This window comes from Mustela lutreola, chromosome 3 (assembly GCF_030435805.1).
Source record: "Mustela lutreola isolate mMusLut2 chromosome 3, mMusLut2.pri, whole genome shotgun sequence".
Taxonomy (NCBI): domain Eukaryota; kingdom Metazoa; phylum Chordata; class Mammalia; order Carnivora; family Mustelidae; genus Mustela; species Mustela lutreola.
In genome coordinates, this window is record NC_081292.1 from 207,994,909 (window position 1) to 208,021,202 (window position 26,294).

At 46.6% G+C, this 26,294-nt stretch overlaps 1 protein-coding gene and 1 non-coding gene across 4 annotated transcripts; one reads left to right on the top strand and one right to left on the bottom strand.

The window, feature by feature from the left end:
• The first annotated feature begins 1,071 nt into the window (after nt 1-1,071).
• Nucleotides 1,072-26,111, top strand: NEMP2 (nuclear envelope integral membrane protein 2). 3 transcript variants are annotated; one of them, XM_059168585.1, is made up of 9 exons: nt 1,072-1,586; nt 10,816-10,931; nt 15,444-15,675; nt 15,808-15,880; nt 16,936-17,029; nt 17,837-17,951; nt 20,021-20,246; nt 23,419-23,595; nt 24,242-26,111. In XM_059168585.1, exons 1-9 carry the CDS (start codon nt 1,481-1,483, stop codon nt 24,363-24,365), a joined length of 1,263 nt encoding a protein of 420 aa, XP_059024568.1. In that variant the 5' UTR covers nt 1,072-1,480; the 3' UTR covers nt 24,366-26,111. The 3 variants fall into 3 exon arrangements, with proteins under 3 accessions (XP_059024568.1, XP_059024566.1, XP_059024565.1); XM_059168583.1 differs by lacking the exon at nt 1,072-1,586 and adding an exon at nt 5,305-5,459; XM_059168582.1 differs by lacking the exon at nt 1,072-1,586 and adding an exon at nt 8,710-8,898.
• LOC131828452 (small Cajal body-specific RNA 20) lies at nt 9,158-9,261 on the bottom strand. Its single transcript, XR_009352458.1, has one exon. It is a non-coding gene; the product is annotated as a small Cajal body-specific RNA 20 (non-coding RNA).
• Nucleotides 26,112-26,294: the final 183 nt, after the last annotated feature.

The window sequence follows — 26,294 nt, forward strand, 5'->3', positions numbered from 1 at the left end:
TCCATCATGCCATCTCAAATGAGGCTAAATCAAAATCGAAGTGGTTAGGGGGAAAAGCTGTGTGCAAGAGGCACGTGCACACCTCACACTTGGGTCAAGAGCTCCGCTGTTTCCCTGGAGACAGTCTTCAGGGCACACAGGTGGAAGTTTAACGGTTTATGTGTAAAACTCATCCCCTTCAAGAATTCCTTACAAAGAGATCTCGGAGCTCCCAAAGCCAACTACGGGCGTCCACATGGTGCAAGGGATTTGAGGACAAATGGTTAAATCTTACGCTGAAGCAGGGAAAGCCCGGTTCGGGAGTCCTGCTTACACCTTTGGGGAAAACGAAGTTATTTTTAGGGGATGATTTCTGTCACCACTGGCTTCTCCAAGGCACCTAAGCAGACCAGAGTTAGGAGAGAGGAGAGGAACTTCTGTTCCAGTCAGTGCTTCGTCTGAGATAGTGAATCACATGAATGGATTTTCGGGGCCTGAGGAAGATCTGTGCTCCAGAAACACGGAAATGCAGTATAATCTACTTAAATCTGCGAATTCTATGCTAATCATCGGCGTTCAGGCCGCTCAGGTATTTTCTCCAGTTTCGCTGCGACGTAACCCGCACAGGACGCTGCGTCGGCTGCAGGGGCGCCGTGTGACTGACACGCGCCGCGGAACGTCACTAAGTCGGGATCCGTCACCTCACGCGGTTCCAGGACGTCCGCGCGACGAGAACGTCGGTGATTTACCCTCGGCAGCTCTCGGGCGAGCGTCATCGTTAGCGACCGTGTCACACCGCGCGTCCCGTCACCGCGGCGTACTTACGACTTTAAATCCGGACTTTCTGACCCGCTCTGCCCGTCCGACCCCCCTTCCTGCGCCCGGACCCCGCGGCAACCGCCCACCGTCTTCCGGATCCTCGCGGGCGGCGGCGGCCTTCGGGGCCGCAGGGCGAGGCACGTCCCAGCCTCTGCCGCGGGGCGCCCGGGCGCTCGGACACGCGTCCTGGGGCAGCGAGCGCGCCTGCTGCTGTCTCACAGCAACGGAAAAGGAAACAGGGAAAATAAACTCTTACTGGTAAAACAAAAAGGGGGTTCCTCCACGGTCTTCCTCTTCACAGAGCGTCACTCAAGTCCGAGAATTCAGCCCTAAAACCCCGCAGGTCACGCACGGGTCGAGGACGTTTGAGGCAGAGCCCACACTCGAGGGGCCCCTCCCCCTCCCCCACGACCGGCGCCTCGCGCGGAGACTGCCGGGACCGCGGCGCGCCCGACGGCCTCCGGGGCAGCGAGGCCCGGAAGCCCTGAGGCGGGGGCTGGGAGGGGCGGGGGGCGGCTCCGGCCTGCGCCCCACCCCCGGCCGCGGGAGCTTCGCGGGGTCTCGGCCTTTCCCGGGTGCGGGCCCCGCCGCCCCCTCGTCTCTCGGGCCTCGCGCGGTTTCCGCTGCCAACGGCCCAGCCGGCCCGCCGCGGCCCGCGCCGCCGCCCTGGTTCCGGGGCGGGATGCGGCGGCCCCCGGGGCGCTGGTGGCTGCTCCTGTGGCTGCCGCCGCTGTCCGCCCCGCCCGCAGGCGCCGCGCGCGGAGAGGAGGCGGCGGCCGCGCTCTCAGGTAACCGGGCGGGCGGGCGGGCGCGGGCTCCCGGCTTCCCGCTCTCGCGCAGCCCGCGCCCCGCAGCTGCTCCGCCCGCGCCCGGCGGCGTCGTGGGGGCGGGGGGCGGGGAGCCGGCGGGCGCTGCCTCGTTCCTCCGGGCTCACCGCGGGGCGCAGCCGGCGCCCGCCCCCTCCCGCCTGCTCGGGCTCCCCGGTGTCTCGGGCGGCATCTGGCCTTTTTAAAACATTTTACAGATTTTATTTACTTCCTGGACAGAGAGACAGACCGAGCTCACAGGCGGGCAGAGCGGCGGGCGGGGCGGGGGCGGGGGCGGGGAGGAGGCGCCCCGCCGAGCGGAGAGCCGGACGCGGGGCTCGATCCCGGGACCCTGAGATCATGGCCTGAGGCCCCCGGGCGCCCCGCACCTGCACGTTCTCCTGGTTTTAGCAGAAGCAAAGAGGCGGAGCTCCGCGTCTCGCCGGGTTCCCCCGTCGAGCGAAGTGCGGTGGTTCGTGTGCGGCCCCGCAGCTGCGCGGCCCCGGAGGCTCGCGGCGGAACGTCCGTGCTTCTCCCGGGGCGGCTGCTGCGGACCCGGGCCGAGCGGGCGATGGCTTCGGCTCCGGGGCGAGGCCGCGGCTCCTCCGCGGACGGGCCCTGCGGCCTGGAGCGGGACTCGCGGCCGGTCCCGCGTGACCCGATACTGCGTGTCCCGCGGCGTCGGTGCGAGGTCGGCGCGCGGTGGGACGCGGGCACGAGGGACGGGGGCAGCTGGGGCGCCGCCGCGGTCCCTGCGGGGGAGCTCCCGGGATCCCGCGCGGAGGGGCAGCTGCGGCTCACCACGCGCAGAGCCCCTCCCCCACCCCCGCACCACGTCCCGTCAAGGTTTCCTGGCGCTGTTGTCCACCAGCTTCTCATGTCCTCGGCCACCTCTGTTGGCAGGGGCAGCCAAGCCTGGTCTTGCTGCTGGGCAGAGGCCCTGCTCCTGCGAGGTCGCGGTTCTTTGTCTAAGGATGGGGACGACGGCCGGATTCTGGGGAGCTGCCAGCCGCAGGGACTCGTGCAGTGACTTCCACTTTGGGCGACTGCTCTGCACGGTGGTCATCCAGCACTCCGTGGCTGAGTGCTCACGAGGTGTCTGCAGTGTTGAAAGTGCTCCGAGTGCGTTATCTTGTCCAGTGCGGGTGATGGTCCTCTGAGAGCAAGTACCGTTAGAGACCCGCTTTATAGATGGGGAAAGGCAGGCTCAGTAGTAAGCAGTGTGACCATGACACGGGCGAGCAGATGAATCACAGACGCGCCCGAGACGGAGGGTTTCTGAGCATGGCAGCAGCCAGAAACTTGTAAGGAGGCCCGGATCGACATCCAGAACCTTCACTTCTACACTTTCCTTCCATGCCCCCACCCACTCCTAGAATTACCTTGGTCCGGGCCCATAGTCTTTATGGACCATTGTTTTCTCATCATACGGTAAAGTTCTTCCATTGTGGAATGATTTCCAGCATGTTCTTCACCATTTTATTTCCTTCTGTGAACCCGCTATTTCTCATGTTTGTGTTACAACATTTGGTGTTAACTATGACTTCTGTTTTGTTAGCCAGAGAGCTACATAGATGCATGTCAGAACTACTGTTCCACCGAGACATGCAGGAGGTACACTGAGTTGATAAAATTCTAGCGCAGAGCCAAGAAAAATGGCAACGAATGAAGACTTACAGCAGCTTTTGCCATTCCAGATATGCTTTATATGGGACAGGCTGTGGAGCATCCTGGATCCTGTGGTGTGCCAGTGACACCACTTTGGAACCCTTGGACTAGACTATGTCTAAGGAACATTGCTGCTGTAAAAGTGATTTTATGAACTGAGATCAAACAGCTGGGACTTCCTTTCATAATAGGGCCCATTTATAACATGAGAAGCTTGGATCAGATGATACTTTATTGTTGTAAAATTCTCTTGAATGCGCACACACACACTTCCATAAAATAGAGAACATCCAGCGCCAGGCTAGCTTTCTGTCACCCTATTTGGAGGAAGGTCAGAGGCAAGTGACAGGAGAGGCAGGTAGTTGGCTGGCTGAAAGACTTTACTCATGGTTTGCAGCCCAGGTTGAGGACCCTTGAAACCATGTGCTGTCTTATGATGTAGTTCAGGCCACTGTGTTGAGTTCCCAGGCTTGGGCTATGTAGGGATGGCCCATTTGAAACCACAGCTTTCAAATTCATCTAAGGAGAAGAAAAATCAGTCCTTGAAGTTAAAATCGGCCTGAATGTGCATCAGTATGTGCTAATTCCAGATTCATTTTCTTTTTCTTTTTTTTTTTAAGATTTTATTTCTTTATTTGACAGAGATCACAAATAGGCAGAGAGGCAGGCAGAGAGAGAGGGGGAAGCAGGCTCCCCGCTGAGCAGAGAGCCCGATGCGGGACTCAATCCCAGGACCCCGAGATCATGACCTGAGCCGAAGGCAGCAGCTTAACCCACTGAGCCACCCAGGCGCCCCTCAGATTTATTTTCTATGCACATTCTTGGAGAAATAAAAATCAAGATTTATAGTCAATTCTGGTTAAACTAGGGTTAATAGAATAGAGAAGTTACCTTCTAATTTTGGTGCTCCATGCTAACTCCTTTGAAAATGTGAATCCACAAATAATACCCAGAAAAATCCTTCCTTTGAGCTTTCAGGAGCTAAGTTTTGTTGGTTTTTGCTTTTTAAAAATTTTTATATTTTTTCCCTCTTCTTGTCCCAAAAGAGAAGCAGTAATAGGCCAAATGGAGAAAAGGGCTCTCTAATTTAATAAGTGATTTTGTTATTCTGTTATAGTTTCATCTGAAGATATTTTCTTCCCATATGAGGGCCATATGAAGGTTAAATTTTTCGAAGGAACATTGCTGGAATATTTTTATGTTGGAAGTTGTTTAAGATCTGCTGAAATTTGAGAAGTGTTTGTGCTTTTTATTTTTAGCATACTCTATAAGTAGGCTTAAGTACTACCTGCCTTTTTCTGAAGTTTTGAATATTTTTACCTTATGTATGACTAAATTCTTTAACTTAAATATGTTCTTTTACATTTAGGAAAACTAATAAATGACAAAAGCTGTACAAAGTAGTAATTTAAAATGTAATTTATTAAAGCAAGTGATAACCCATCTGTCCCTTTTTTATATAAGCTATATAGTCTTAAATTAGATTAATTGAATATTTATAAATTGAGTACTATTTAAAATGAACTAAGGAATCTCACTGGGTAAGGTCACCCTGACTCAAATTCTTTGGTAATGTAAATAATTGTGCTTTGTCTTAGCAGTCTGGGCACAACTGTCCAGAAAATCAGAAGTCAGTTTTATTGCAGAATCGAGAGAACCTTTTGAGGACTGCAGGGAGTTACAGAAGGTGATGATCATGTCATGGCTGAGACACAGCCTTGCTGGGGGTAGGCGTAGGAAGGATGGCATTCAGGACTGGCCCTGCAGATCTTTCTCTAGATCTGGAATCAGGTTTGAGGCTGTGAATACCAGCGTTATGGGGCACCTTCTAGGGGTAGAAACATACTCAGCCTCAGGTGGAAACAGTAGCTGTCTCTGGGCAGGTATTGTTCTTGAGTCTGATCAAATGAATGGTTATTATTACATTTTTCTGAATCCCTAGAAATTCCTTTTTGTTTTCTGAATTGTATTGTGAGAGGATTTTGTTGGTATCATTGTGATATCTTTGGGTTTGCCTACATCTGCCTCTAGGAAGTTCCATCTTGACAGAATGAACGAGCCAAGACTGAGGCCCCGGAATAAATGATGCCCGCAGACGGCAGGCCACTTCCCAGACTTCAGAGCTCGAGCAGCTGATAGGTTTCAGATAAGCCATCCAGCTGCTACATCTTCTGTTCCCTCCCTCAGGTGGGGATGGAGGAAGTAAAAACTGAATAGTACAATGTCTCTAGAAGAAGCCTAGATAAACAGTGTTGATGTCACAGTCACTGCTTTATGCTTAGCCCAGCTAGCCCTTGGCTTAAGATTTACATGAACTGCCATGAAGCTGGATTTGTGGTTTCTTGTAGCTGTTTCTAGTTCCTTAGATGTTTAGGGGCTCTTATGTGAACTGAATGAAGTTCATCTCTGAAGAGAGAGTTAGTAATAATGAGGGTAGCCAGAGGACACCATGAAATGCTAAGACCGTCTGTTGTCTCATGTGTTGTGTAAATTTGACATCAGCTTCACCTCAAAAGTCAGAGGCACTCTGGAGAATTCCAGGGGAGCACCTCACAACATGCCTTCAGTAGTGTTTCTGTGGGTATCCCTGCCAGAGCAACCTACCTCCGTCTGTACTTTGCTTAATCCTGTAGAGGACCGAGGAGAAATTCGGAGCAAGTTACTTTGGTCTAACTGAGAGGCCCCTTGTGCAGGATACACTGATGTACCATATACGAGTAAAACAAAACCAAGCTTCTTGTTTCTTGCTTCTCTCTGTTCTTCTCTGTCCGGGAAGGATAAAGAAGGTCCCTAGCCCAAGGGATGGTAAGGATTACAGCTCTCAACCCTGTAGTTAAGGTATATTGATGATGAGGTGGGGTGAGGGGGAGCTGTAGCCTGTGGGTTCCATAGGTGGGATGTGACCCAGGCTGGATGGGGTGTCTGATTACATCAGGTTGCTTCAAGGGGAAGGCCAGAGTGCACCTCCTTTTATGGTGCTGACTGGTACTGGGCAGCCTTTTACAAAGATTGGCCAGGCTTTCATTGTCTCTGCTATGCATGCCCAAATGACCCACCAACACTCTCAAATTATAACCTACATACAAAAGGCAGATATTTAAAGGCTGGGGATCCGGTAATGAACATGCTGTCCCTAACTTTATGGAGAGACAGTATAAACTAATAATAGTATGAGGAAAAAATAAAGCAGAGTGAGAAGAAAGTGGGTGAAAGGGGTTGGAGTGTGCCATTTTAGACAGTGGGGTCTGAGAAGGCCTTCCCGAGAAGGTGACGTTCGGGCAAACCTCTGATCAGGAGAAGCAAGCTCTGCCAAAAGCTGGGGAGAGCGGATTGCAGGTCAAGGACTCAGCACGTAGGAAAACTCGAGGCAGGAGTGTCTCAGCATCTTGAGGGCGGGAGGGCTGGTGTGGCCTGAGCAGTGAGAGAAGAGAGCAGAGGAGAGAATGTCAGAGGTCCTAGGTCCTTGGACGGGAGGCTGCAGCCTGAAGTCCTCGGTTTTCAGCAGGTAAATGATGTGCTCTGATTGATGTTGTTAAATGATCTATATGCCGATTGGAGAATGGGCTGCAGGGGAGCATCATAGGGGTGATGCTGGAAGCAGGGAAACCAGGCTTTTACAGTAATCCAAGTGCAAGGAGACTGGCCTGGATGACAGAGAAGCATTTACTTCTAAATTCAAATTATCGCACTGTATTACACCGTCTTGCTCTTAAGTTACAGATGCCACATGATCTAGGAGATGGTCTTAGGACCAAGTAGAAAAAAACTCAATGGAGGGCAGTGTTTGTTTGCCAAGTTCAGGTCCCAGAAAGAGGCTATTCCCTCAAACAGCTAACAAGAGGAGTAGTTCCCTGTTCTTACAGGGCTGGTTCCTTGAAGCAGTAGGGCCTACCGGGAGAGGCAATGCGGGCAGCAGCCCTGGAGTCACCCTTAAGAAAAGTGCCTAACAGGGGCTCCTGGGTGGCTCAGTGGGTTAAAGCCTCTGCCTTCGGCTCTGGTCATGGTCTCAGGGTCCTGGGATCGAGCCCCGCATCGGGCTCTCTACTGGGCAGGGAGCCTGCTTCCCCTCCACCTCTCTGTCTACTTGTGATCTCTCTCTGTCAAATCTCTCTCTGCCTCTGACATGGTCTTTTCTACAGCTGGCTGCGGCCCTTGGATGGCCAGGAGTGCCCTCTCCCCTGTGTAGGCCGTGGCCAGGAGTCCCTTGCATCTCAGATATACCCGAGAATTCGCCTCAGCATGGGGTGCTCTGTGTTGGTCGCACTGGTTCTGCATTCTCCTTTTGGTCTTGTTTATAAACAGGCCATGCTGGGGATGCGTTTCTAATTGTTCGTATCCTCTATGCCGAGGGCTTCTGGACCTTCCTTCACGTGCCTCTTTGAGACCTGTCTCTCAGACTCTTGTGTTTGCATCTCAGACTCTCAAACTCAGCAAATTTGTTCGTATATTTAAAAACATATGCATTTCCTCACCATGTTAAGAGTAAAGATTAAGTGACGTGACAGTGTCCCAGTGGAAAATACTGGATTCTGTTGTGACTTTCGTGTGGTCACATGGGTGGGCACGCTGCGTCTTCTCCCCGGGTCTGTCTGCACTTTCTCCAGCAGAATGCTTAGGACGCTTCTAGCAGGACATGGACCTGTGTGGGCTCATTCAGTATTATTCCTGAAGTGGACGAAATTACGACTAGTTACTAGTTACTCTGTCCTTGCTCATCTTCGCTGTAGCAGGTTGCGCTGGCACTTCCCTTGAAGGAGATGGGGGTTGGGCATAAGGTCCCTCTCTCTGTGTGCCCACAGCGTTCATTCTCTGTTTCCTGTTGACAGAGCCAGTGGTGATACCTTATCCTGGATCCAGAAGAATTTAGGATTTTCATCTCAGTTACTTTATTTGTTTTCCCCGCAGAAAGTGGTTTATTGCTTTTAGAACAAAATATGATGCTTTCAGAACTTTTGTTCTGAAGAAAAACAGAACTTGAAAACTTCTCTAAAACATGATTTTGTCAGCTGATGGAAGTAGGCTCTTCAGCATAGAACATTTCCCACTTGCAACTGTGTGAGGCCAGAGCTGTCAGACTGGAGAAGGCGAACCCTTAGAACTGGGGCTTTTTGGAGTGCCTGGGTGGCTCGGTGGGTTAAAGTCTCTGCCTTCGGCTCAGGTCATGATCTCAGGGTCCTGGGACCGAGCCCCACATCAGGTTCTCTGCTCAGCGAGGAGCCTGCTTCCTCCTCTCTCTCTGCCTGCCTCTCTGCCTACTTGTGATCTCTGTCTGTCAAATAAATAAATAAAATCTTAAAAAAAAAAATAAAAGAACTGGGGCTTTTGTGCTTGTGGCTGCTGTACTGAGTGTCAGGTCTGACCTCCTTGCCCAGACGCCTGCAGAGCTCCTCTTCCAGCACCCACTCACACCCTGCTCCTCACTTCCTGTAGGGGATCACATATGGGAGACGCGACTCGGAGTGGATGGATGGAAAGGCCTGGCTGGTACCAACTAATCCAGGCAGGGAAGAATGAGCTAGGTGGCTTCAGATGCCCCTTCAACAACCGAATCCCCCACTTTTGGACACTCTGTCCTCCCCAGTGTTATGTCCTGGGGCCAAAGCCGTTGTTTGTAAGAGAGCAGGAGGTGAGCGCCCCACTCCCTCACAGGCATCTCTGTGGTAGGTGACTACCTGTTTAGGTGTGTTTGTTAGGTGTTGCCTGTGGGGCAGGCTGGGCACCAAGCTACTTTGGGGGCAACACAGGCCAGGATCGGCTTGTGAGAACCTGGCACTATCCAAGGAGAGCTCCAGGGCCTACGGCCCGGTGCTGCCACTTCAGACCCTAGTCTGGCTGGGGGGGTCAGCACGCCTGGTGTAGACCAAGTGGGGGCTCCCAGTAAGCACAGATGTCTGAGGCAGGAAAACAAGCCTGCCAGCTTGTGGCAGCCCTGACCATGATCCCCAAGGGCAGATCATAGCCTCCAACCCTGACTGAGGAATAAAAGGCATCTCACCTCATTTTAAATTCTGATACAGAGGCAGCCACAGAATAAAATGAACCCCATTACTTAATAATTTCCTTAATGCTAGTTACTCTCTCTAATAAAGCACCTGTCTCTCCTCTGTATATTATGGTATATGGTGTTGTGTTGTACATTATTTAATGTTACATATAGCACACAAATGCACGTATGTTTATGTTTATGCACACAGACACACATCCGTATCTACTTCTGTCTCCAGATTTCTCCTGTGCTGCAGCCCCGTCCATCTTCACATAGTCCCACAACCGGAACTTAGTTCTGCCCCAGACTGAACTCCTCCCCCTTTCCCTGCACGAGCTTGCATCTTCTCCGCTGTTCCGTATTGGCGTGAAGGGCCTTGCCATCTCTCCACTTAACAGAACTTCCCTTTCTTGTGCTCCCTTATCTAATGACTCTCCAGAGCCTGTTGGTCCCGGTCATAAGGGATGGCTAATCTGTTCGTTCTCCCTCCTGCCCAGCTCTGTCCCTGCTTAGGCTGCTGCAGGAACCTCCTTGGTGGTTCTTCTGCTTTCAGTCTTCACCTCTAAACTTGCACATTGCTTAGAGAATGCTTCTTCTGAAACACAGCTGGGTGCCTGTTGTTTCCCTGGTCCAACTGGTGATGCTCTGTTTGTCCTTCCCTCCCCTGCTCAGTGTCTGGAAGGTGATGTCTGTGGGCTGTATCAAAGGGCCTTTGGTTCCCATAGTGTTTGGCCAGTGAGAGGCCCTGCGAGGAAGGCAGGAGACAGAGGCTGACGTGGTGCCCCCTTGTCCCACCATCCCACATTCTGGCAGGGATCATATCCCATTAGACTGTCCTCCTGGCTTGAGAAGCTGCAGTAACATCCAGCCCTACCTTTGCCATTTCAGGCCTAGGGATGTTACAGGCTTCCTGCTGTTGTTGATGTGAAGCTCCCAGTGCCTTAGCTCACGGTGTTAATGTCTTAACTCTGCCCCAGTCTCCCGAACTCTTCGGTAAAACCCTGGGGAGTGTCAGCAGTTTCCTGCTGAGACTTTGATGCTTACCTAGAAGGCTTCGGTGCTCTGCATTCAGCGCGCTGTCTGTACTCCGCGAAGTGGTGGCCATTGCTTGCGTCTCCCTGCAGATGTTGGAAGGCCCCCGTGTAGTCCCCATACGCCGTCCTCAGTGAATGACTAAACTGTTTCCGTGATTTCCCTCATCTCTTGCCGCCCTCTGAACTGTCTTCTCTGTCTCGCTGCCTCCGGCTCCCCCTTCAGTGCTCTCTCTCATTTCCCCCTTTCTAGGAAGCTGCCCCCAATTCTTGCCCTCTGCTCCAAGACTGAAGTTCTTGGAGTTCTCTGTGTTCCTACAGTACCTCCCATATATCGTAAGAGAATTGACACTGGACTGTAATTTTTTTGTCTGTCTCCTGTGGGCTGGAAAGACTGAGGGACTGTAACTACCATGTAGAAAAGTTCATTGGTTAGAGACATTATTCTTATGAAGAGAAAGAAATAAAAGAAAAGATTCTTGGAAATAAAATATTTTAGGAAGTACTTCTCTTTTCCATCTCTCAGTTCTAAGGTGTAAAACTCTGAAGGAAATGGATTTTATTAAAACATCTGACTCGGACTGTTACTGCTACAATCGAAATTCCCAAATGGAGTGGAAATATATGTGGTCGACTATGCAGGTAAGAGCCTACATTTAAATCATGTTTTAGGAACTGAGAATTAAAATGTTCTAGTTCAAGAATAAAAAATAGCTTTTGTATGGCATAGAGCAGCGTATCAGTATGAAAGCTGACTGGGGAACCACATAGAGTGACCCAAGGGAAAGGGGCATGTGGAAGGGAACATTAACTCTTCATGCTTTTTATCAGCCCTTCTCCAAACCATTCCAAAGAAATATGGTATCCAAGTGAGCACAGTGTGGTCACCTTTCAGACACAACTTAAGACAGCACCCTCTCTCCTAGTTTCCAAAATAATTTCTATCCCAAGCCCTTCTCTGATCCCAGGGATGGCCAAGATAATAGTTAATCTCAATAGCCTAGTACTTCCCATCATTCAGCACTTAACATATTTATTAAGCACTCACCTAGGGGCTAGGAACTATTACTGGCTCTTAGGATACATTAGTATCGTAGGATCCTAAAACAGATCCCTGTTCCTATGATTTTTAGGCTCCTAGGGGTAGGAGGTAGAGAAGAAAATTGTAAAATGAGTAAGTGCCATGAAAACAGAAAATGTAAAGTAAGGGAGGTGGAATGAGGGAGGTGGGGAGTAAGTTACAGTATAAAAAGTGGGGTCAGGGTAGTTCTTGTTGAGAAGGGGATACTTGAGAAAGATGTTAATGAAGTTCGTGAGTTACCAAGATACTATACAAAGAGAGTATATTCTAGGCTGAGGGAAAAGATAGGACAGCGTATCAGAAGGCACATGATGTTGGTTTGTGCCATTACTGATGATACACACCACTTGGATCACCTGGGTAAGGTGGTCTCTGGAAATTTACAGTTTTACCACTATAAAGTGACCATTTTGCCCTTTTAATAAATGAGTATTTTGAGGAGGTAATTTGAAACTATGTAGATGTCCTTTTCCTCCCTCATCAGGTTTTCCCTTCCTAGTTTTATCATTCATTGATGATCCTTGCATGAATCAGTTATCAGGATGTTTATCAAATGGTCCTTTTCTAATTCCACGATTCTTTCCACATCCATCAGCGCTCTTCAGTCAGGAAGAGGTTTTCCTCCTCCAGTCTGTTTGTATCCACACAGTGTCACGATTGTGGATTGTCTGTTACCTCATTATTCACTCTGACGTTCACATCGTCCTAGATTTGGCCAGTAAGAGCACCTTTAAGGTAGCTCATGTGTCCTTTTATTTTGTGCCTATCATTTGGGCATCTTCTGGTAAGCAAGATGTTCCAGGCTTATCTTACAATTTCTTCAGCCCAACTCTGGAGTCATACATTTTTTTCAAGGAGCATTCAGCATTATTTATTTATTTATTAGTGCTGGGATACCATTGTCATATGTGTACAGACAGAAACTTACACACCCATACACCTGTGGACGTTCTATTTCTGTCTCTCCATTTGTTGAAAAACACGAGTTCTGGTATTTTCCATACTACTGGGTTCGTTCTCATCTCCTTGCCATATTTGTAACTTTTTCTCTGATGGGGAGAAACTAGTTTTCATTATTCTCAATATATTTATTTATTTGTCTAATGATAGAATAGTAATTTATTTGTCAGTATTTGTTTAGAGTGTGTTTTACCTCTAGTGTGAGAGTGTATAGTTTAAATACTGTGCTCCAGAATCACTTAGGTTAACCCATTCTCACACACCTCCTTTAATATGATTATATTATTCATTTGAGATATATTTTGTTTTATTTGTTGCCATTTCCATTTGAATATTTGTTTTTATTGTTTTCAGGTTTTTTCCCTATCTTAGTTGATCTTATTAACATGTATTAGTAGGGATGGAATTAATATGGTTTTAAATTGCAACTCTATGCAGAAGTATTCTCAGAGAAGTATCAGTCCCCCTCATTCCTCTACCTATTCCTATCTAGCCCTTGTGGGTAGCAGTCTTACTAGCTTCTGTATGTTTCCTGTGTTACTTTCTGAAAAAGTCAGCAGCAGTGCGTGTTTGTAGACAGTGCTAAGGAGTGAGTTTAGCTGGAGGACCAATAGCTGAGCCTGGTCAGTCTTACACATAGGGAGGAGGAAGGAGCCAGCAGAGGAGAGAGAGAAGGAGCACTGCACGGAGAAGGTGTTACAAGGAGAAGAGAGTGGTCAGCAGTGCTCAGTGCTGTTCGTGGATCAAATGTGGTGACTGAGAATGAATTGGCCCTAACAACGTGAAGGCTGCTGGTGACCTTGTCAGGGACGGCCTTTTGGGCATGAAACACTCCATGACTGAAAAGGGTTAAAGAGAGAATGGGAGGAAAAGAACTGAAGACTGCAGGTATGGGTAACCTTGTAAGAGAATTTGATTGCACTGGGGAAAGTGGAGTCCATAGAAGGCTCCCCCCAACCCCCGCCATGGGAAAAGTATCAACATGTTTGTATGCTAATAGTGATGTAGGGAAGCTGTTAAGGTTTGAAGCCAATAGCCAAGAAAGAATTCTTGAGACCTCTTTGGTGCAAAAGGTGATTTCATTAAAGCTGGGGACGGGACCCTTGGGCAGAAAGAGCTACCCTGGGGTCACGAGGAGTGGCCCATTATATACTCTTAAGTTGGGAGGGAATTAGGGACAGCGTAAGTCTCTAAGGAATTTTGGAAGCAAGGTTTCCAGAACCTTGAGGGGGCTAGCTGTTGTTGGGAAGAAGTCATTTATTACTGCCTAATGAAACCTTAGTCATCAGACCCTTCAGTTGTCTATTGGTGGGTCATATGCTTGGGGGATGATTGCCGACATGTATTTTGGAGAGATAGAGATAAAGGAAGTTTCCAAAGGAATTTTTGTGTGTAAAGTAGACTTACAGGATCCTGGGTGTTGGGCTAAGATTGCCTTTTGCCCTTAGCAAAGTATTAACATCCAGGCAGCTGAGTTTCTAGAGGAATGTCATTCTGCCTGTTTTAAGGACTTAACCAGTGGGGTATAGATAGTAAGGAAATTTAATTTTTCTTTTGTCTTTGTTTCCCACATCAGTTGGGTGGTCCAGTAGAAAGGGCAGGACTGTTGGTAGGATGTCCTTGAGTAGACAAAGGATAGTCTAAAGGATACCTTTGAATCTCCTTTAAATCTCCTCTGTGGCAGAAAGTTCCTCCCCACAGGCAGGAAGCAGAGCACGCCCCTGCAGGTACTCACCGCTGGTTGGGTAATGGGATGGGAGCCTGTGGACTTCGTCTTCTTCCATTTTCAGCCAAGAGTGAGGGTGAGGAGGAGGTGTTGGTGTTGAGAAGGGAAAAGCTGTGACATCTCTGTTGAAGAGAGTAGGGAATGTGTGGTATGATCACCTGTAGCTTTACGTCCCACTTCAGGTTCACCCTCGGGCTTGAAGTCAGACTGCTGTGTGGTTTATCTGGTGCCATTTGGTGGTCCGAATCCAAGCGTGAAACGGGTGGAGGGTTGGAGTTTGCAGGTAGGGCTGACAAAGCAAGAGTGCCACAAAGGAGGCGGGTACATGCAAGGGAATGATTTATAATGATTGACCTTGGAATTTAGCTGGAAAGGAAGGGGTGAGGAGCAGGGGGAAAATGCTTGATGTGTGGTGAGGTCAAAGGCTTCCTGGGTTCAAGGTCCTATAAGGGGCTTACTGGAAAGGTAGGAGTTGGTGGTCAGCCAGTGGGATGCATAAAACAACCTATAGAGGGCCTGTAGTTTGGTAATGACAGGGTCCAGGGTGTGGCCCTGGGAGTGATGAGCTGAGGCCTGGCAGAGGGCAAGAGTACAAGAGGGGAGGAGTTCAAGATGCAGAGAGTCAGAGCATAGGAAGGAGTTTGGTGTGTGTATTATGCGTATTGAATCCCCGAGAAGTATGACAGGAAATAGAGCAGTGAGCCAGGAGCTGAAATCCAAGAGAAAGGAGGGTAGGTAGTGGGTTATATCACCTAACGCCGGAGACGGAGAGCTGGTGATCTCCCTCTTTGCCGGCTCACCTTACTCTTGGACAAAGAAGAGTATGAATAGAGAGGGACAGACAGAGGCAGCGGCACAGTTGTCATTTAATGATCACTGGCTAGATTGTCAGTGTCTGCTTGGTACTGTAGCAGGTGCTTTGTTGTGAGACTTGACTAGGACCCGTGGTTGGATTCTTCAGGAGGCACGGGGAGAGAAGCCTGAATTACACATGCGCAGCTGATCCAGAAGAAGTGCTTTTCCTCAAACACAGTACACAATGGTAGAGCTAGAAACCCCTTTATAGACCAAGTAGTTTGCCACCTGTTGCTTTCTCCCGTCCTTTTTCACATGTCCCTTGGCCACAACAACTTGCTAGAGGAGGGAGTTAAATCACCTACAACCCAGGGGAAGAAACATCCACCTCGCAAAGTCTCTGTGCTCCAGTATGTTCGAACTAAACATGTTCGAACTAAACATGCACCTCTGCCAGGTGCATTGCTGGGATCCCCGGAACTGTGTGCATCTGACTGTGTTCTTCCTCCGTTATCTCGGGCTCTCTTCATTCCTCTGCTCATGATTTGAAGGAGCTTACGTGTTTATGGATTTGTTTGTTCTTATTTTATAGGTGAAAATTACCAGTTCAGGCCTGTTCAGTATTGTATATATCACAGAAAGACATAATTGTCAATATCCAGAAACCATTCTGTCTTATATCAAGTGTATGACTCATAATTTTTGGACACCAAAGGAGTCTAATGAAATAACCATAATCATCAATCCATATGGAGAGACCATGTGCTTCTCTGTGAAACCTGTCAAGAAGATATTTGTCTATACAATTAGTGTGACTCGAAACAGTAAGTCTCTTTTCTGATTTTCTGGATTTTGTTTTTCTGGAGTGACATTCCAATAAATTGAGTTTTCTCTTCTTTCACTAACTACATTGACGTAAAACCTTTGTCGTGTGTGTCTGTCTTTTTTTACTCCAGTTGTAGATTTCAAACTCTTCCTTGTGTTTGTGGCAGGCGTTTTCCTCTTCTTTTATGCAAAGACGTTGAGTCAGTAAGTATCCATTTTACTTTGTTAATTTTGTCAATTATCCTTTATCCTTTTAAAAAGAGGATAGCACAATTTTGACCCCATGCTAAATATTTCCACACTAGCTTTTAGTTCCTGCTGTGGTTTTACAAACAATAGATAGTGCTTGAAAGGCCTTTAAAAACTGAGTAACAGCACACGATATGTATATTTCAGAGTGCTTTTACTTGTATTACTTTGTATTATGTATTAATATACATTTGAAAATCTTATCCTCTTAAGGATTGCGTCAGCGCTGTATTGGTCTCATTTCATAGATGAGAAGGCCAGCATTCATCATCACATGACTGCTCTTGCTAGGGCTGAGATTTCTACTCGGGTTTCTGATGCCAGATGCCTTGCTCTCTCTGTTAGAGTCTAGCTGCCTCCAAGATTTGTCGCTCTGATACAGAAGTTGAATTTAACAAGTGTCTGACTCTTGGAGAAACATAACCTGATATTTTGCGTATTACCACTTCTCTCATGAAAAAGGAGTCTTTTTCTAGTAATATTTTACTTCTTAGCCTGCTCTTCTCCATAGTGTTCATCTTTCTCGTAGTATAATTAAGTGCGTTTCATGTAATCTGTGGCCTTTAGAACCCAATGTCAGTCAGTTAACTCAGAGAGGCCGGGCTGCAAGCCTGAGTCCCAGCTGGCAGATGCTCACTTGGGGAAGGTCTTTAATATGTTGGTGCCTTTGTTTCGTCCCCTGTGAAGTTCAGACCCGGCTAGCCACCTCACGGGGCTGTTGTGAGTGCGTGCAAAGCTCACAGGCCAGCGTCTGCTACATAGGAGGTGCTCAGTAATTCTTACATCAGATTCTAAACAGAGAAGGTAACTCAGACATTTTGTTTTGAGTTAGTGCCAAGCTATTTACCATAAATTTCAAGTACAGACTTCATTTTTTAAGAGTATAGGATATAATTAAAGGTACCATCTGAATTTTTCTTCTTAGTATTCTTAGTATCAGGTTAAACATGGTTTTAATACTGAAAGTCCTGCTTAACATTTAAATGGCTTTTATCTGCTTGTTTTGACAGAAGTCCTATTTTCTATTACTCTTCTGGGACCGTGCTAGGTGTTCTGATGACATTAGTCTTTGTCCTGCTGCTGGTGAAAAGGTTTATTCCTAAGGTGGGCATACTGTGTATAAATGAATAGAAGAGGGAAACCATGATCTCATAGACATGAAAAATTGATCAAAGTTAATTCACATTGACTGTGACAGTTCCTAATTAAAACTGTGTTTCTACATTGTATAAACTGACTTGAAAAGGTATCTTTCTCTAGAGTTTCCATTTGTATTTGTTACTATATATACTGTAAAGTAAGTATTAAGTTTTGGTGATAATTTTTTTTGAGACCTTTTTACTTTTAGGTAATAAATTTTTCCCATGAGTGGCAGGGGTTGACCTGTGCTGAGTAGAAACCTGTCTTGTCTTAGCAGAGCTGAAGAAGGCCGTGATGCTGAACGATCAAGGCCTTGAATAGCTGCATGGCTCTATCTGGGGATTTTCTTCATTATTATTAGTTCCCAGAACACCTTTCATGAAAGAATGCTTTGTACTTAGTTGAGGATAAATAGTACTTCATGATGATAGAGTTGCAGAGATTCTCTTTAAAGCTTGTAACACCAGCATCATTTTGAGATAAATTTCTTCTTTAAAATAGTGCTTTTCCAGTATCCTGAGGATGCTGTTGAAATGCAGACTCTGACTCATAATCTGCCACGGGGCCTGAGAGTCTGCGTTCCAGCAGGCTCCTGGGTGGTGCTGATGCTGCTGGTTCATGGACCATAACTTCAACAAGACTTTAGAGAGTATCTCAAATTGACATCGGTGCAATTTGATGTAGACGTTTCTAATAGAAAGGGTTTATTTGTTTACTCCTATTTTTGTGAGAGTGAACCAAAAACTGTCATTTATTTTCTTCTGCACACAGTACAGCACCTTTTGGGCTCTAATGGTCAGTTGTTGGTTTGCTTCAGTTTATGCTGTGTGCGGATGGATGGAGGACCTCAAGTGGCTGTGGCATGAAAACAGAGTATATGTATTAGGTAGGTAATTTTTTAAAAGTATGTTCTATTGTTACTAAAGCTGAAAAGTACAACTGGAGTCCTTCTTTGGAAATACATTTCTTTCCAGAGTCTAAATTTTCCTTTTGAACTAAGGAGAAGTGCTGTTAAAAGTCTTTTTAAATTTTATTCCCACAGTTGATGATTTCAGTTCAATAGATCTCATTTTAGACTGTTTTTCTTTCCCCTATGACATCTTAGTTTTCTGTACCAATGATCAAAAGAGCAAAAAAAAAAAAAGTTTGTCTCTTTTGACTGCTTGTATGCCATTGAATTGTGGTTAAGCTCTAGCCGGATCTAACTTGTAATGAAAAAATTTCTCTGAAATGTGGCTCTTTCCTTTTCTTCATGTATTCAGCATGAAAGGTGAGAAATTCTAAATATAAATGACTAATGAAAACTTGAATTTTCAGAAACAGAGAGGCTATTAGGAAGCCACTTGTTTTTATTTCATGTAACCAAAACCAAACAGCTTTTTAAAATTATTTATTTGTTCTATTTGGGAAATCATGGAGAATGGGAGGATCAGTTTTCTCCTAACCCCTTAGCACCAAATTTTTCACCTAAGTCCACCCACCCAAAACAAAAGCAATCAATTTAAGATTTATTTATTCATTTATTTGAGAGAGAAAGAGTATGTGCATGGGTGCAGGGGGTTGGGCAGAGGCAGGAGAAAAATCCTTAAGTAGACTCTGAGCATGTAGCTGGCCAGAGGACTCAGCTGTGGGGTTCCATCTCGACCCCGAGATCACGTCCTGAGCCAAAATCAAGAGTCACCCGCTTAAACAACTGAGCCACCCAGGAGTTACTATATGTATGGCAAACTTTATCATTACATCATTATCATTATATATCATTATATATTTTATATATATATATATATATATATATATATATATATATAATCTGTATTCTTTTTTCTTTTTTTTTTTAAGATTTTATTTATTTATTTGACAGACAGAGATCACAAGTAGGCAGAGGCAGGCAGAGAGAGAGGGGGAAGCAGGCTCCCCGCTGAGCAGAGAGCTCGACATGGGTTTGATTCCAGAACACTGGGAACATGAACTAAGCCGAAGGCAGAGGCCTAACCCACTGAGCCACCCAGGCGCCCCCCCCATGATAAAGTATTTTTAAAGTAAATTATAGATATCATGGTATGTCCCCCTGACTAGTTCAGTAAGCATCTTTAAAAAACAAGAACATTTTCTCTGAAGTTAAATAACAATTAAATTTAAAAAATAATAATTACATAAATTACTCAGGTCATGTTTAGATTTCCTAAGTGCGCTTGATGGTTGGTTGTATAAGGGGAGATATAGTCCAGAACCGTATTTTGCATCTGCGATGTCTCGTAAGTCTTTTTAAATCCATAACAATTCCTTTTCTCCTCATAGTGATACCCAGTCTCCTTGCCTTACCGAGCGTCCCACTTTCTGGGTTTCTCTCATGGCTCCTTTGTGGTGTAATTTAACTTGCTCTTCTCTCCCCTTTCTGAACTGGAAAGTCGATCTTGAGGCTTCCTTAGGTATGAGTGAAACACACAGTGGGATATACGAGAAATGCATGTTTCACGTTGGATCCCAGTAGGAGATGCGAACTGTCTCATCGTCCCACCATTGTTAGTGCAGAAACTGAGCACTGCACGGGGGGCGGGGGGTGCAGCAGGGTCCATCTGTTATAAAATTGTACCTTCCTTTTTTAACTAGAAAGTAAAAATAAAAAATAAAGTTTGTAGCCAGCTGTGACCTATGCTGAGGCTTAAATCCTAACCAGAGCAACCATGAGAACATTGGTCCATCGAGGACTCTGGACTAAAAAACAGATACATATCGTAATAATTTATTATTGCATATCCTTAATCATTACAAAAGGCAGTGTCACATGGAAGGAGTAACCATCCCTCTATGTGTTTTTCAGTCTTACTTCTTTGGAAAAAGAAATCATAAATATGAAGTCTTTCTGATATGTTCTTAGCTTAAGTCAAGGCTCTGCTAGGATTTTTCATACAGCTTTTCAAGTTCAGATTTTCAAGTTCTTCTGCTTTTTTACAGGCTATGTCCTAATGGTGGGATTTGTCAGCTTTGCTGTTTGTTACAAACACGGGCCCCTTGTCGATGAAAGGAGCGTAAATCTCCTGGCGTGGACACTGCGGCTCCTCGCCCTGGTCTTGATCTACTGCGGGGTCACTGTGCCCCAGTGCTCTTATGCAGTCATGGTCCTCATCCTGTCCTTCAGGAGTCTGCGCTACCCCCTGAAAGCCTTCAGTTACGTGAGGTGGTGCGTATCTTTTTTGCCTTGTAAATTGGACATTTTGAGCTCTAGTTTTATTTATTGTTGTGGTAAGTTTCTTGCTCGTGTCGTATTTCGCCTCATGATTAACTGTATTTGATCTGGGGGTTTGAGAGCGGAGGAGGCTAGAGAACGTAGTGTCGAATTCCATCTCATCTCTCGTCTTCATTCGTCTTTCAGGGAAGTGCCCCCAGTTACTAGGTAATTACAGCTCACCCAGAATTCACTAAAACCAGTGGCAAAATTACTTGCACTCTGGGTTGCCTAAAATTTGTACTTTCATTCTACATTTCTTTTCATTAGGGCCCAAGTTTGCTTTAAAGGTATTTGTTGTGCTTATGAAATAGAGCTAGAAAAATGATTGAAAAGTACTATTTATGCTTAGGATTTTTTTTTTTTAGGTTTGAAGCTAAGGATTAAGCCTTTTAAAAATACAGAAAGAGCGATGAGGGAACTTCACTGCCACAGCTGTATTATGTCTGTCCTTAGTCATCGAGTCCAACCACCTTTTTTTGAGTCAGGTGCACAGACGGAGGGACAGTTTCTCTCCCTGAGGTGTGTTCGTTGAGACAGCAGCTTACAGTTCTGTATCTTTGAAGTGTTAAGATATACCTGATCAGGGACTGCGGCACATAGAGAGGGTTCCAGGGAGTGTCTGAAGAAGAAATTACTAGGCTGAATCTTCATGAATTAAAACAGCGAGGTGAGTAGATGTGGAAAGGACTTTCCTGACAGGGAGATGGCCCGGTCTGGTAGCACCATGAGGCTGGTGAGCGCGGGGGGCATCGGCAACACTATGGAGGCATCACAGGCCGTGCTAAGGAATCTCGTCTGGGTCTGAGGTAGTGGAGGCCGGAAGCCATCACGCATTTCAGTCAAGCTCTCTGCCTGCCGCTTGGACCAGATTCATGAATCCAGTGGCTTTGGGCTGGAACCGAGGGGGCGATGCTGAGCAGGGGTCAGGCGCTGGGGCACTCCTGAGGACTGTGGGAAATTCTGCGGTGCAGCATCCTCAGAAAGGGGGCAGTCACTACTCAGCTTGAGCTGACTGTTGCCATGGAGGAGTATGGGCCCTGCCTTGCCAGATCTTCTGTTTTTTGTTTTTTAGAAAAGCTGGGAATATGGATTTGAATATGAATTCTTATGTTTAAATGCTTGCAACTAATCGGGAAATAAAAATACATTCAGCGGTCAGGATCAAAGCGGAGACCGTGAACCTCCCAGGGTGGTGGGATGTGGCCCAGCTGCCTTCTGGCTCAGGGGCCGTGTATAACCGGGAGGCCCCGAGGCGGTGACATCACAGCCAAGCACGCAAGAGGTGATGAGGGCCTAGAGTCAGGCAGTGAGGGAGTTAATAAATATTTATGAGGCAAACCTAGCCGAGAGGAAGGAGACTCTGGTAAGTGGTAGTTTACGGATCTGGGACTGCATATGTAGCCGTGTCACCGTGTTAAGCACATACCAGTGACAGGACAGGGCTCTTGAGTAGAGAATGTTGGCAAGGCTGAAAGGCAGCAGGGCCTGGTTGGAGGGGCTGCTGCTGGCTGCTGCTCCTGGGCCTGCCGCAGAGGCTGACAGTGACTGGGATTACCAGAGGTCCCTCTGCTAGGAGGAGGCTGGCCAATCCCCACTTCCCCAGCCTCCAGCCCTTTGCCAGGCTTGTGGCTTGAGGAACCCAAGACAGAATTTGGGCCTCTTTCCCCTCAAACATCCGGTTGCCACGCCAAGTGTGAAGTGTGTTCTGTCATCTGCGTGATGGTCCTGCGCACTTGCACACTCTGTTAACGTGACCTAAAACGATGTTCTGTAATTTCCTTAGCTTCTCATTTTGCCAGTGAATAATTATGTGAGGAACAACAGGATAAAACAGGAACATACGGGTTAACTAACAAACCAGAGGAATAATACCTTGATTTGTACAGTAGTTTAGTTGTACGAAGAGCTGTGTGACTGTGCCCTAGTGTAGGGTTGCTACTCTCTCAGTCACCCTTGTCGACCTCTCACTGGAGGCCACTCACTGTGCTAAGCCCTTTTACACAGAAGACTTCCTTTCATCCCCACAGTGACCTGTCAGGTAGACGTTACTGCTTTCACTTTGTTCTTACGTGCAAAGCGAGGCTCAGAGTGGCTAAGGAATTGCTTCTGTTGACTCCGTGGATAAACCTCAAAGCCAGAGTCATGCCTTAGTCTTCTGCTCAGAGGCCAGAGGTTTTCCTCGAGGGAGACCGGACTGGTATTCAGAAAAAGAGAAGGAAATAATGTCAGCCGCATTGACTCTTAACTGCCACACAGTCTTCAAAAGTTTAAAGGTCCCAACCCTTAAGAGAATATATGTTTAAACCACCTCCTGATAATTCTTATACTCATCCAGATTTGGGACTCTGGTTAAATTAAATTTTAAAGCACCCAAGAATATTTTTATTTGTTTATTTTTTTGAATTATTAAGCCACCCAAGAATATTAAAAAAAACCTCATTGTTAAATGTAACATATGTGCTAAACATATGTGTTATCATCTTGCCATTTTTATGAGATTCTTTCCTTTAGGACTTTCCTGATTGGAAAAAAAAAAATTCCAGTCATGATCCCCTCCGCATATGGCAAGGGAGGACTTATTATAAATTATTGTACATAAATGATTCTCGTACAGTATTTATTCCTCTCTAGGATTAGTCAGGATCTCCACCACTAGGTGGAGGCGATATCCCGCAGATCCTCCCTTCTCTTTTTGGGCCTGTGCACTAAGTGGTCATTGATTCTACCAGGTCTCCTTAAAAGGGCATCTCAGACAATTGCTTCCATTAGTGCCTGAGAGTGTGAGCGAACCAAGCATAAAAGAGCCAGACTTTTCATGGTCTGCTTGTGCAGTTAAAGGTCACTGAGATGAAAAATACAATTAATATGTCTGTCAGAAATTGAGCCTCAAATTCCTAGAAACGTAATTCAGGACAGTCCAGGAGGAGAGGAAATGTCCAGCGAGGCCCAGCTGTGCATGTTCTGTGTGCCGCGGTCACGGTAAGAACCCAGAGCTCCAGTGTCCTATCAAGGAAGTCAGGTGTCACTGCTCCTTTCTAAGAAACGTGTTTTTATAAGTCTTAAGGATTGAGCTGAGCAGTCAGCTATGACCAGGACTCCAGCAACCAAATGCCGCGTGTTTCAGGAAGACGAAGCGGTGGCGGGCCGCGGACAAGCCGGCGGGCAGGTTCCTCACCGAGGACGAGTACCGCGAGCAGGCGGACACGGAGACCAGCGGCGCCCTGGAGGAGCTGCGGCGCGCCTGTCGCAGGCCAGACTTCCCGGCCTGGGTGGTCGTCTCCAGACTCCGGGCCCCCAACAAGTAAGCCCTGCCCCGTGCTCCAGCCCACTGTGGGGTAGAAGGTGTGTGCGGGCGCCGTGGTGGGTCCCTAGGTGCGCTTCAGATCAGGAGCAGACCTGCCGGTAGCAGGTGCCGGTAGCAGGTCGCGTCCCACTGCCAATGTCAGGACAGACACTTACTGGACGTTCCGAGAGGGAAGGGCAGAAAGATCTCGTCCATGTGGGGGATCCCCGGTATGGAAGATCATTTTCAAAGTTGAACAAGAGAGACATCTTTGCCCCAACATCTTTTTCCTTACTGCTTCCCCTTCTTCATAGCCTTATCCAAATAACAGTGCCCTCAGACTGAACGTTGAAAGGGGAAAGTATTGATGTGCTAAAATAACCGTGAATAAGGAACCTAGTAAGAAAGAGGCAAGGAATGAGCAAATGGGAGTGGGTATGTTCGGCAGCAGTCAGTGCTCGTAAGTGTGCCTGCTTCTCTGTTCTTTCCCTGAATTTCTCTAGAAGCCGCTGCCATTTTTGCATCCAGCGTATAACTGCTGTTCTCTATTGACATAAAGTCCAATTTAATTAAGGAGGATAAATAGTAAGAGAACATGTTATCTTCCAAATAAACCTTTCTGTGATGACATTGACCTTATTTAAAACAAATAAATACTTATCAGATTTGCAGACTTTGTTCTTGGAGGAAGCCACTTGTCACCTGAAGAAATGAGTCTGCATGAAGAGCAGTACGGGCTCGGGGGCGCCTTCTTGGAGGAGCAGCTGTTTAACCTGAGGACGGCCTGATGGCCGCCTTTGCGTTCACTCCGTTCTGGACAAGGAAATGGGTTAAGGGCTAGGATCCTATTAACGTTGGCCAGAGCTGTTCTAGGGAACAGTGGCAAAAGCATTTACTACAGGAAGAAGTCCTACTGGAAAAGAAGACTGAACTATATTGAAGATGACTTTTCATTCCTGGTGAGTTCTGATACTTACTGTGCTATAGGTGGCCATCAAGATTCTGGGACAGTCGTTACCACTTTCCCTGAGTGAAGACTGTCATCAGGAACAGGGACTCATGTTGATCTTCAAGGAGCCATTGAACACGAACATCTGCCCCATCAATACCAGGACATTATATCTTAACCCTCTTAACCTTCAGAACCCGTGACAGAAGACTGGCTTGCTCTTCCTACGTGCTCTTTGTAAAAGTGCTGCCAGAGACCTGCGGCCGCTGGACCAGTGTTCTCCAGAGAATGATCCGTAGGATGCTAGTAAATGCTAGTCAGTGAAGGGAATCTGAGGTCATCTAAGATTGATACAAAGTTGAACAAACATGCTGCAGGATTTCTCAGAGCCTTTAATGCTGCTGATGCACATCGTGAATCTCCTCAAGAGAAGTTGTGTGCAGCAGTTTCTGACTGCACAGATCCCTTTTTGACCACAGATCCCTTTTTCATGAGGTTAATATTCCTATGAACAGTTTGGAAAATGCTAATGATAGCAAGATTGAGGTTTGAGGAGGTTAAATAACTTGTCCAAAACCATTTAGAGGCAGCACTGGGACTAGAACTGCAGCCCTAGTGTTTCCTGCAATTCTCAGGGTTAAGAGACTTTAAGAGGTGGGCCTAGGGGCCATCTCCTTGGGTCTTACCATATTGGTGACTTTTTAAAAAAACTTTAAATAATGGACAGTTAGCTGTTTGGTAACTGTGATAGAGAAACATTTCTTAAGATTATATTTTAAAGCTTGATAATATTTTTACGGACATGTAAAAATCAGAAATGAGAATTATTTTCTGTAATATTTTGTATGTTGAAATTGAAGACATTTAACTTCCTGTGACATTTTGAGCTGACTGGTCCATTTTTAAAAATTTAGTTATATATATTTGTAAGAGTTTCCTACAAAACAGATTTGTGATCTTTCTTCACAGAACACATCTTTTTTTTCTTGATTCTCCAGAGTGAAATGAGGGACTGTGAACTTGAACCCTGGGGTGAGAAGGCCAACACTTAAGAGCCGAGAAATGCTGTGAGCAGGGCAAAACAATGCAAGGGTTAGGATGGGCTAAACTGGTTAACTTTAAGAACAAACATGGGCTTTTTTGCTGTGACAGGTTCATGAAGAATGAGGACTCCCCTTTTACTGAAAGAAGCATTTTCGGAGGAGGGTGTACAGGGAATTTGAAGCGGTTGTCCTGAGGCACGGTCAGCAGAGTGTTTCTAAATTGTTGAATGAGGGCAAGGCTCCCATTTGGAACTTCTAGGTTGATTTTCAGTGATATTTCCTCTTTGAAACAGTGTGTCAGTGTTTTAACAAGTTTCTCTTTGGCCAGGTATTTTTAATATTGGAGCTTGGCAATTTTTTGTGAAATGCACTAAATTCAATCTGTGCTTCCAGAGACTGATTTCAAATACCAAAGAATCTTCCATTCAAATTTATGATGATTGTGATGATGATGTTTTATAACTATAAATGGTTCTCAGGTCATTTTTGTTATAGTTTAATTTGATTTTTTTACAATTAAATTTATTCCTGATATAAATGTATCAGATGTATCCGTGCTTGTGCTCACCACATTCACCTCGGGGGCAGTTTGTGACCGAATGCGTGTGCTGTGCGAGGAACACATGAGCCGTCAGCTGGGGTTCCCAGGGGCTGTCCGTGCAGAGCCCCTGGGGCTTACCTATGCAGGGTGGAAGAGGTGCTGACCACAGAAGGAAGCAGCTCTC